A 12,123-nucleotide genomic window follows, 5' to 3' on the forward strand; every position below is an offset into this window, starting at 1 on the left:
ATCATCTGCCCTGCTAACATAATGCTCATTTTATTTGGTTTTGGTGGTGGCAGTGTGGTCAAGGAAATGCCTTCAGCCAAGGGATGAAATCATGATTAGATCAAGTCCATCACAACTCCGTTCTTTGCCAATGACAGCTTTCAAGGTAAGTGCTGATCCAGTTCTGATCACTGAGATACTAAGTCTGAGGGCTTCTGGGAAATATTTTTATCCTGATAATGACAAGTCCTCCTCCTTTTCCTGAGTTTAGAGGTGATAGTCTAAAGAGGCAGTAGCCATTCTGTGCCATGACTGCAAAGGCAAGAGAATAGAGAGTTCTGATACCACTGCTCAATCAATCAATCCCTGGACTAACTCTACCTCTGAACATTTTATGTAAGACGTTAAAACACTGATCACTTACACCACCTTTTAACTGGGTACTATGAGAATTCCAACTGATACATACATAATAAAAGAAAAAAGATCTCTCTAAAGAATGTATTTATATGTCCAAATACATAAAATGGGCAATGGCATAAAGCAGAAGTAACCAAAAGAGAACAGTAAGCTTTTAAGGTAAATTATCTGCAAAATTCAGGTTCTTCCCATAATATAATAAAATCCAAAGCTGAAAGAAATATGTAAGTCACATAATGATACAAAAAGGAATATCTACCACTATTCTTCCTAATTAAGATGACAAAATTTTTTTAATGATTATTTTTGAGAGAGAGAGAGTGTGTGTGTGAGCATGGGAGGGCAGAGAGAAAGGGAGACACAGAATCCGAAGCAGGCTTCAGGCTGACGTGGGGCTTCACAGACCATAAAATCACAACCTGAGCCAAAGTCGGATGCTTAAACAGCTGAGCCACCCAAGCGCCTCAAAAGATGGCAAATTAATGAGAGCATTAGGTGCCTAATATTCTACAGTACGTTTTAAAAGCTATGTTAAATTCTAATAGTGATTAAGACTTGTGGTACAACATCACTCCACATCTTTATGCTACACTCTGCCAGCAATTCTCACAGTAATCAGTAACAGCTGTCACTAATGCAGCCTACCTGGGGATGTGTCGAGGAAATTGGTTGACCCACCATTTCTTTATTTTTTTACCTGCTATTTATTTATTTATTTATTTTGAGAGAGAGAGAGAGAGAGAGAGCAAGAGAGAGCGAGAGAGCCCACAAGCGTATGTGCACATGTGTCAGCACACATGCATGAGCTAGGGAGAGGGGCAAAGGGGGAGGGGGAGAGAGAGAGAGACAGAAAGGGAGAGAGGGAGGGAGAGAGAGAGAAAAAATCTTAAGCAAGCTCCATGCTCAGCTGGGAGCCCAATACGGAGCTCAATCCACAACCCTGGGATCATCACCTGAGCTGAAATCAAGAGTTAGATGCTCAACTGACTGAGCAGCCCAGGTGCCCCAGCCCACCATTTCTTTAATCGACTCACTTGCACTCAGTGCACAGAAGGTACTGAGAAGTTTTTGTGTTTTCTAAGTTCAGTGTCTAAAATATTAAGCATAATAAGTATCACTGTAGGAGAAAACTGGTTCACTTTCAGAAAAAAAAAAATCACAGTGTTCTCTTCATGACTTACGAGTGCAGTACTCCCTAGCACTCTCCTAATTTGAGAGGCATGTATGGAAGCAAAGCTGTGTTTACTGAATAGGTAGGTACCACCAATAAACTGCAGGATTTTCACTGGATAGGATTTCTAGACTATCTAACATTGGTCAGCCACTTCTGAGGGACTGGCTGGCTAGTGTCTTGGTTCAATATTTATCTATACAGAATGCAAACCACTTCATAAAAGCTTTAAATCAGCTCTGTAAATAATCTGTGCTTACAGCATAATTTTTCAAGTTACAGAATGATACAGAACTTCATTCTTTTTCAAAATAAGATAACAGAAAATGACAGCCTTTGACTTAATTCTTACCATGTAACAGTCTACACACATTTATTAGGGGTTTTAATCCACTTAAAACATTTTTGTTTTTGAGTCCTGCTTGAATATCTAACAGTTTCTGAAAGGCTTGCTCTGGAGCAAGAGAGGGTGTTACCTACCTATTGTCTTTAAAAAATGCAAGTTTCCTAAAGGAACAGAAGTAAAGTTCAAGACCCATATTAAAATGTCCTTGAAAATCACTCCATAAAAAACAGACTAAGTGAAATGAATCTAATCCTATAAAGCAGAAAAAAGTAAGATTTTAAGGTAAATTAAATCCTCTGCAAAGTTCAGTAGTGGCGGGGGAGGGGGAATACTTGGCTAGGACTTCTTCCAGTGTGCTAGTCTTAGTTATTTATTTTTAAAGTTTATTTAGAGAGAGAGAGAGAGAGAGAGAGAGAGAGAAACCTCAAGCAGGTTCTGTGCTGTGAGTGCAGAGCCTGACACAGGGCTTGATCTTACGACTTTGAGATCGTGACCTGAGCTGAGAAAGAAGAGTCAGATACTTAACTGACTGAACCACCAAGGCACCCCCTACTCTTTTTTAAGTTGGTCTTATTTATTTATATATTTATGTATTTATTTTTTAATTTTTTAAATGTTTTTATTTACTTTTGAGGGGGATAAGGGTAGGAAGAGGGGAACAGAGGACAGGCTCTGCACTGTCAGTAGAGAGCCCAACGTGGGGCTTGAACTTACGAACCCTGAGATCAAGACCTGAGCCCAACTCGGATGCTTAACTGACTGAGCCACCCAGGCACCTGTAGTCTTAGTTATTTAAAATGAATACTGACTCGTAGTAATTCCTGTGGAGAGTCGTGAATCTGTATCTGCTAGCAACACACAGCTACCAAGTCCTCACAATGACATGGGTATACAATTTTACATTCTGACACAGTTGCAACATCACAAAATCACACCATTGAGTAAATCTTGCATATACTAGGTACTCTATAACACCTGTCTGGATACATGTTAAATGCTGTACTCTGGTACAATAAGCCAAAATTGTTAACTGTTAAATGAAAGCACACACCAATCCAAAATAACTTCCATCAAAAAGAAGTAAAAACTATTGCACTGTTTTGTTGATAAAGTACTTCAGAAGTGAGACTACTACATAAATCCAATTTCTAAGGTAGACAATAGTTTTTTAAAGCAATTATAATCGTGCTGTTGGCTTTTCCCTCAAAGAAAACTCATTCGGCCTTTTAAAGTCAAAATTATTAAAATAATTACCACAAGTATAACATACAAAAAATTGAAAAAGAAAAAAGTATTAGATGGAAAGTGGTGAATGAAATCACACATAATATTTGACGTACCTGCTGCATGTATAGGTGTTCTCTTCAAAATGTAATCTTTTACTAAAATTGAGGCTCCCTGATTAATGAGTACATCCACACATTCAACATGGCCCTTAAATGCTGCAAGATCCAAGGGCGTTCTTCCACTACTATTTCTCACATCAAGATCTAACAAAGACTGTACCAACACCTCCAGTGCTTGATGGTGACCATGATAGGCCTAGGAATAAATAAAAATATAAATTAAAAAAATACATATTTAGACGGACTTCTCAGATATCTTCGAAAACAAAGGAAGTATGCAAACTTGTCTTCACATTATTATTGTATCTGAGATAATCCCAAACTTGCATTATTGAGGATTCAGAAAACTTAACTACAAATATTTCTAATAACCAAACAGTACAGTGTTACAGTGTGTTAGAGAACAGGTATTCTGAAGGGACTAAACGTTCAAATGACAAGTGATTTTATCACTAGTATACAATTGTCTGGTTCATAGCATTTGATGAAAGTGTAACATAGATCCAATTAAAACTTTCATTCTAATCTATAATTCCAAAGCCAGTGTTCTTTTTTATTTTCTTCTTAAAAACATTTTTTTTAATGTTTATTTATTTTTGAGGAAGAGAGAGACAGAGCATGAGTGGGGCAGGGGCAGAAAGAGGGAGACACAGAGTCCAAAGCAGGCTCCAGACTCTGAGCTGTCAGTCAGCACAGCTGACAGGGGCTTGACCTTACGTACTGTGAGATCATGACCTGAGCCCAAGTAGGACCTTTAACCAACTGCGCCACCCAGGTGCCCCTCAAAGCCTGTGTTCTTAATCACAGTTCAGTGCTTCACTTAACTCCCTGATAAAATTTTACTACACTTAAATTATAGAGGTGGCCAGCAAGTGAAGTTAATACTTAAGTCTTCTGATTTCTCAAATTAAAATGACTATCCTTACCTCATAACATGCTATATCTAAAAAATAAACATTCATTTTAGCACAAAAACAGTTAGACTAAGTCTGGCTTGAATAACTGTCATGTGTCAGGTACTGTCCGAGCTGTACAACAGAACACAAAAATGTTTAAAGATTTATCAGAATGAAGTCCTCTTCTTTATCACAGTCTGAGGAAGAAGCTTTCCAGGTAACTCACTTCAAAAACGAGTGTATCAAGTAAACATCTATTACTCTCATTGGACCAGATGTTCAGCAAGGCATAAAGCAATTAACAAGACCCGGTTATGGCACAAAAAGAATGCTCTCTCTAGTTCACTCATATTACCATTTTGTAGCTAAAGGACTCTTATAAGTCATTTCTGACACTATTCAGATCAACAGCTTAGCAGTTTGTTACCACAGGTGAACTTTTCACTGGGAACTGAAAAATGTAAAATTCTACCATACTGGAGCTAAATCCGAAAAAAATCTACTTAACCTAGAAATGGGCCCCACACTGCAGCAAAGGACTGTAAAGTCATTTCTTATAAAATGTCAGAAAGTACCAGGAAGAGGTAAAGTTGCTCTGGGCCTTACTGATCTCTTTGATGTTTCTGACTACCTACAGAGTTTTTGACCACCCCAAAGATTAAAGTAACTGGAGATTAAGGAACTCTACTGTCCTAGGATCACAACTAACCTTGTTCCTTAATACCTGGTCAATGAAATGATGCTACCAACAGAAAGAAATGTGAGAAACACAGTATACGTGCGTTAGACGCTATGGGTGTGTAACAAGAAGAGACACAGTAAGGATGACATGAAGCCATGACAAGTTGCCAGAGAGCCTCCCCTCATGATGTCCTTGTATAGGACTGAGACAAGGAACTTGTACATGTAGCATGAACAAAGACAAAACAAGACCAGTTTCCTTAAGCCTCAAGCTAGTGTGTTTTCACAGCATTAGTGTCCTGGATAGGGTGAGTTTGGAAGGGAAAAAAATCACTTCATTTCTGAAAACCTCCTAGGAAAAGATATATAATGTGAAAGTTGTGACATAACCACAGTTCACAGAGTCTAATTACTAAATTTTAACAAAACTGGTTCCATTTCAACTTAAAAACACTATTTAGCACAACCATGTTCATATTTTGCACCACTAATCATAACAGCCATGGAGTAAAAAACTAGAAAAAAACCCTGTAGTTTTTGAGATAATGTACTCATAAACTTGGCCAAATGCTTAGTGTGGCACCTACTAGGTGTTCAGGAAGGGACAGTGCTAGTCTAAGAATGGTGGTGACGGTGCAGGGAGAACTGCCCTGCGGTCTGGTCAGACTGCATTTCTCTCCACCAATAGTAAAATGGCCGTTTTCTCCACGCTGGCTTTGCCCCTTCACAGTACTCATTTACTGTGCAAGTGTGGACGAGTATATCATATTTCCACAGACCCAAAGGGCAGAGAAGCAAGAGGCTGCAGCATGCCTCCTTAGTTATTTAGGAAATGCCAGGAAGTACCAGTGGGGAAAAAGGGCAAGAAAATTAAATAAAGGTGTATTGGTGTTAGAAAATACGCAAGGGGAGTATTATTAAAAAAATAACAGCATATGTAAGAAAAAACAATTAAATGGATCACTGAACTTGTAGTGGTACATTAACTCAAGTATATAGCCTTATAAGCATTCTGCTATATTTAAAACCAGAAGTCTCCCAAAACGCTAGTGAATGCACTGGAGTCTCCCGATTCTTAGTCTCTCTCTCTCTCACCCCAAACAACTGTTAACATGCACTGTTCCAAAAATTGACTCTTCTTGCAGCACAAAAAGAACTAGATTGGGCCCTGCTTGAAATTTCCTAAAGTAATTCATTCCCAGTTTTGATTAAAGAATTGTTATACTTTACTAACCTTCTCCTCTTAGTGACTGACGTTAAGAGGGAAATGTCATGCTCTCCAGGCCTATTTCAAGAGATTAGAAAAAGCGCAAGTCCAAAATCTAACAGCTCACCTAAAGGAACTAGAGGCAGAACAACAAGAATGCCCTAAACCCAGTAGAAGAAGAGAAATAGTAAAAATTAGAGCAGAAATAAACAACATAGAGACCAAAGAAACCATTGAACAGATCAATGAAACCAAGAGTTGGTTTTTTGAAAAAGTAAACAAAATTGACAAACCTCTAGCCAGGCTTATCAAAAAGAAAAGAGAGAGCACCCAAATAGACAAAATTATGAATGAAAATGGACTTATTACAACCAACCCCTCAGAAATAAAAGCAATTATCAGGGAATACTATGAAAAATTATATGCCAACAAACTGGACAACTTAGAAGAAATGGACAAATTCCTAAACACACACTCACTACCAAAATTCACACGGGAAGAAATAGAAAACCTGAACAGACCCATAACGAGTGAAGAAATCGAATCAGTGATCAAAAATCTCCCAACAAATAAGAGCCCTGGACCTGATGGTTTCCCTGGGGAATTCTACCAGACATTTAAAACAGAATTAATCCCAATTCTTCTCAAGCTATTCCAAAAAATAGAAGTCGAAGGAAAACTCCCGGACTCATTTTATGAAGCCAGCATCACTCTGATTCCCAAGCCAGACAGAGATCCAACAAAAAAAGAGAACTATAGGCCAATATCCTTGATGAATACGGATGCAAAAATTCTCAACAAGATCCTTGCAAATCGAATCCAGCAGCATATCAAAAGAATCATCCACCAAGATCAAGTGGGATTCATTCCTGGGTTACAGGGCTGGTTCAACATTCGCAAATCAATCAATGTGATCCATCATATCAATAAAAGAAAAGATAAAAACCATATGATCCTGTCAATAGATGCAGAAAAAGCATTTGACAAAATACAGCATCCCTTCTTAATAAAGACTCTCGAGAAAGTTGGGATAGAAGGAACCTACTTAAACATCATCAAAGCCATCTATGAGAAGCCTTCAGCTAACATCATCCTCAACGGGGAAAAACTGAGAGCTTTCCCCCTGAGATCAGGAACACGACAGGGATGTCCACTCTCACCACTGTTGTTTAACATAGTGCTGGAAGTCCTAGCATCAGCCATCAGACAACAAAAGGAAATCAAAGGCATCAGAATTGGCAAAGAGGAAGTCAAACTTTCACTCTTCGCAGATGACATGATACTCTACATAGAAAACCCGACAGACTCCACCAGAAGCCTACTAGAACTGATCCAAGAATTCAGCCAAGTTGCAGGGTACAAAATCAACGTACAGAAATCGGTTGCATTTTTATACACCAATGATGAAGCAACAGAAAGAGAAATCAAGAAACTGATCCCATTCACAATTGCACAAAAAACCATAAAATACCTCGGAATAAACCTAACCAAGGATACAAGAGATCTGTATGATGAAAACTATAGAAAACTTATGAAGGAAATTGAAGAAGACACAAAGAAATGGAAAAACATTCCATGCTCATGGATAGGAAGAATAAATATAGTTAAGATGTCATTACTACCTAAAGCACTCTACACATTCAATGCAATTCCAATCAAAATTGCACCAGCATACTTCTCAAAACTAGAACAAACTATCCAAAAATTTGTATGGAACCACAAAAGACCCCGAATAGCCAAAGTAATACTGAAAAATAAAACCAAAACGGGAGGTATCACCATCCCAGACTTCAGCCTCTACTACAAAGCTGTCATCCTCAAGACAGTATGGTATTGGCACAAAAACAGACACATAGACCAATGGAACAGAATTGAGAACTCAGAAGTGGACCCAAAAGTATACAGCCAACTGATCTTTGACAAAGCAGGAAAGAATATCCAATGGAAAAAAGACAGCCTTTTTAACAGATGGTGTTGGGAGAACTGGACAGCAACATGCAGAAGAATGAAACTAGATCATTTTCTCACACCATGCACAAAAATCAACTCAAAATGGATAAAGGACCTGAACGTGAGACAGGAAACTATCAACACCCTAGAGGAGAAAGCAGGAAACAACCTCCTTGACCTCCACCGCAGCAACTTCTTACTTGACACATCCCCAAAAGCAAGGGAATCAAGAGCAAAAATAAACTGTTGGGACCTCATCAAGATTAAAAGCTTCTGCACAGCCAAGGAAACAACCCAGAAAATTAATAGGCAACCAACGGAATGGGAAAAGATAGTTGCAAATGACATATCAGATAAAGGGTTAATATCCAGAATCTATAAGGAACTCACCAAACTACACGCCCGAAAAACAAACAACCCAGTGAAGAAATGGGCAGAAGACATGAACAGACACTTCTCCAAAGAGGACATCCAGATGGCCAACAGACACATGAAACGATGCTCAGCATCCCTCCTCATCAGGGAAATACAAATCAAAACCACACTGAGATACCACCTCACGCCAGTCAGAGTGGCTAAAATGAGCAAATCAGAGAACTCTAGATGCTGGCGAGGATGTGGAGAAACGGGCACCCTCCTACACTGTTGGTGGGAATGTAAACTGGTACAGCCCCTCTGGAAAACAGTGTGGAGGTTCCTCAGGAAACTAACAATAGAACTCCCTTATGACCCAGCAATAGCACTGCTAGGAATTTACCCAAGGGATACAGAAATGCTGAGGCATAGGAGCACATGTACCCCAATGTTCATAGCAGCACTCTCCACAATAGCTAAAACATGGAAAGAGCCTAAGTGTCCATCAACAGATGAATGGATCAAGAAGATGTGGTTTATCTATACCATGGAATACTACATGGCAATGAGAAACAATGAAATCTGGCCATGTGTAGCAACATGGATGGACCTTGAGGGTGTTATGCTGAGCGAAATAAGTCAGGCAGAGAAGGACAAATATCATATGTTTGCACGTATAGGAGGATTAGGAGGAACTTGACGGAGGAACAAGGGGGAGAAGAAGGGCGGAAATGGTGGGGGAAAGGGAGAGAGGCAAACCATGAGAGACTCTTGAATGCTGACAAAAACTGAGGACTGATGGATGTGGGGGGGAGGGGGGATGGGCATGGAGGAGGACACTTGTGGGGATGAGCACTGAGTGTTATGTGGAAACTAATTTGACAATAAACTATTTGTAAAAAAAAAAAAAAAAAAGAGGGAAATGTCAGAGGCATCTTTTTTTTAAGTTTATTTATTTTTGAGAGAGAGAGAAAGAGGCAGAGAGAGGGAGACAGAGTCACAAGCAGGCTTTGCACTGTCATCGTAGAGCCAGACACGGCTCTCGATTTCATGAACTGTGAGACCATGACCTGAGCCGAAATGAAGAGTCAGACGCTTAACTGACTGAACCACCCAGGTGTCCCAAATTCTATGGTATGAGTAACTGCAGGGCCAGCAAGCGCACACTTAGTGCTCCAAGATCAAAAAGTAAGCAAAAAGTTGGAGAAATACCACAGGAAATACAGTTTGCTTAGCAAGTTAGAAGCCATTCCATTAGGGCAGTGTTTTTTTATTCACACCACAGGTATATTCTTTCCCTTAGAGTATGCCTTCAGTGGAAATCCAAAGACCACATTTTTTATTTTAAAGAAAACAAAACATAACAAAGTTCACTCAAGAATTTCTGAACTTAAAAAAATTGTTAAGGTTTTAATTTCATGATCATCATACATGGACCAAAAGTTCCGGGTACTAGTTTGAGTCAAACAAACATATATGAGATATTTTCAGTAAACCAGCCATCAAGCTGGCTGTGAAGGTAGTACTCACCGCCAAATGTAAAGGGCTTATTGTCGCTCTATTGTCTGAATCACTCAGCATGTCTGTCCCCGAGGTTTCCATTAACTGGGAAGGAAAAACATATGAAATGTCAGAAACGGCAGTTTTAGATATATTATAGCAGTTATTCCTACTCCCTCTCCCCCAAGTTTAAATCCATTTTAGAGTAAAAACTGATACTTGAACATGAATTTTAAAATCTCAGACCATTATATTATGAAAATTCCACCCAGCAACCTTATACAACAGATGATCATGCATGTGTGGTAAGTACCACAGAATAAGAACTCTAAGGGAGGGCTATAAACTAGCTCGAGGGAAATGCTATTTACTCACCACCAAGTGAGAACCCCCTTCCCAGCCCCTGCATACATGATTTCTGTCACTATGTTTATTCTTAGGAATGTGTAAAACAGGCTTCGGTTCTAGTGACAGCAAATAAATAATACTCTGAAATAGTAAGGGGGATATTAATTATTACTTACAACATCTAAAGGAGTTTCACTTGCAATCTGAAATAAAATTTAAAATAAGAATATTTAGCTTAGGAAGTATTCATATATATTAGAGATAAATGTTAACTACAAGTCTATTTATACAAGGCTTTTGTTAAATTCTATTCTGAACTTGTGCTTCCTTTGCCTCCCAAGATTAAATCTTTTAATTAAACAAGTGTATAGTATAAGAGACCACATATCCATATTCATGGGTCTAAGATTTTAGTCTACAAGATACCATAATAACCTAAGGAAATATTTGTTATTTTTGAAAGTAGGTTTTAAGTGCTATACTGAATATCAACCTGCTTTTCCTATCTTTAATAACCAGTCTCTTTGAGGGGAAACAAAGCTTAATATAATTTATAAGGTAGGTCTAAATAAAGGAACCTTTATCTTGAAGCATTTGTTACACACTTGTCTTTGATTTGGCAAAATGGTGTGAATGGTGTGTATATTCAAGGATGAGACTGTAGCTGAAATAAAAAGTTTCTTTGCGGAAGTATTGTCTCCCCTACCAGGAGGGGCTGTTAAAAAAAAAAAGAAAAGCCTTTCAGGACTCTCTAAATATATGGGAAAAAGCCTCCTCTCACAAGGACATTTCTCAAACAGAAATTTCTGGAAAACATTTATTAAAAGGAAAAGAATGTTACATCAACGTGATGGGGTAATATAAGGGAAGGACATAAGTAGCCCTCTCCAGAGATCTAATTTTCTCCTTTCCTTTCTTTTTGAAAGAAAAAGGGAACGAGATATACTGAGGCAAGTAGAATTTAAGAGGTATATATAGGTTCTAAAAATATTAAAAACTGATTGTTTCTTGATTCGTTTATTCATTTTCATTATGTTATTAGAATATAAAATCACATTAGTCCTTCCGCAATAATTCAGAAATCTTACCAGCTGAAGACACAGACGGTGACCATAAGCAGCTGAATAATGAACTGCATTGTATCCTTGCTTGTCACGGATCCCTGGATTTGCATCATTTCTTAATAAGTATTCCAGGCACCTATAAATATAGTAATAACATATTCAAAGTTCTAAATCTTGCATTTTAACCAATGATAAAAACAGCCTGCAACTAAAGTCTGACAATTTTTTTACATTTACAGTTTCTTACAATTCTTTTCTTGAGTAATGTAAAAGTCATAAATATATCTGCACTATATAAATTTGTCATTTAAATGACATTAACTGTAACTATCGTTAAGACTACAAGTGAAATGTTCATAAGAGAATTTTCTTCACTCAAAGAGAGTATGTCCAGAGTCCATCCATAAACTCAGGTACCTGAAAGCTGTCTTTTACAGTCATTAGGTATGGCACCACCTACCTATTCCACACAAACAATACCTGACAGGCTTAAACTTAGTGGTGGTGCACATCCAATGTTGGCAATATTATTGCTGACGTATCTGGAACACACAGTGAGTGTAATATCTCATTAGGAAGCTGAAAAAAGGATATTTTAAAAATCTCAGGAAAACAAGGTCAGAATTCAATGATCTCGAATCAGAGGACTAAGAAGGGTGTTCTCAGTATAAAGTGGTAAGGAGGTAGAAAGATCTTCCCAGGATAGATTTACTTCCTTTCTGTGCTATTAACATAAGAAAAGTAATTTTTAAAGTTGTCGTATGGTTCATGATTTGTTAAAATTTTATTACATTTTATTGTTACTGCAGCAAAAAAAGTGCACTGAATTAGAAATTAAAAGATTTGTCTGTAGAACTTGAT

General features: G+C 38.1%; 1 protein-coding gene across 3 annotated transcripts in view; it reads right to left on the bottom strand.

Moving 5' to 3' along the window:
• The window catches only part of ANKRD28 (ankyrin repeat domain 28), a 206,487-nt gene that overhangs the window by 20,567 nt on the left and 173,797 nt on the right, over positions 1–12,123 (bottom strand). For all 3 annotated transcript variants that reach the window (XM_039242213.1, XM_039242212.1, XM_039242214.1), the window contains 4 exons: positions 11,287–11,398; positions 10,375–10,401; positions 9,881–9,955; positions 3,257–3,458 (listed from right to left, as the gene is read on the bottom strand). In XM_039242213.1, coding sequence (XP_039098144.1) covers positions 3,257–3,458; positions 9,881–9,955; positions 10,375–10,401; positions 11,287–11,398 — 416 coding nt within the window. The remainder of the gene's footprint in view (positions 1–3,256; positions 3,459–9,880; positions 9,956–10,374; positions 10,402–11,286; positions 11,399–12,123) is intronic.

This window comes from Hyaena hyaena, unplaced genomic scaffold (assembly GCF_003009895.1).
Source record: "Hyaena hyaena isolate Hyena2069 unplaced genomic scaffold, ASM300989v1 scaffold_210, whole genome shotgun sequence".
Classification (NCBI taxonomy): Eukaryota; Metazoa; Chordata; class Mammalia; order Carnivora; family Hyaenidae; genus Hyaena; species Hyaena hyaena.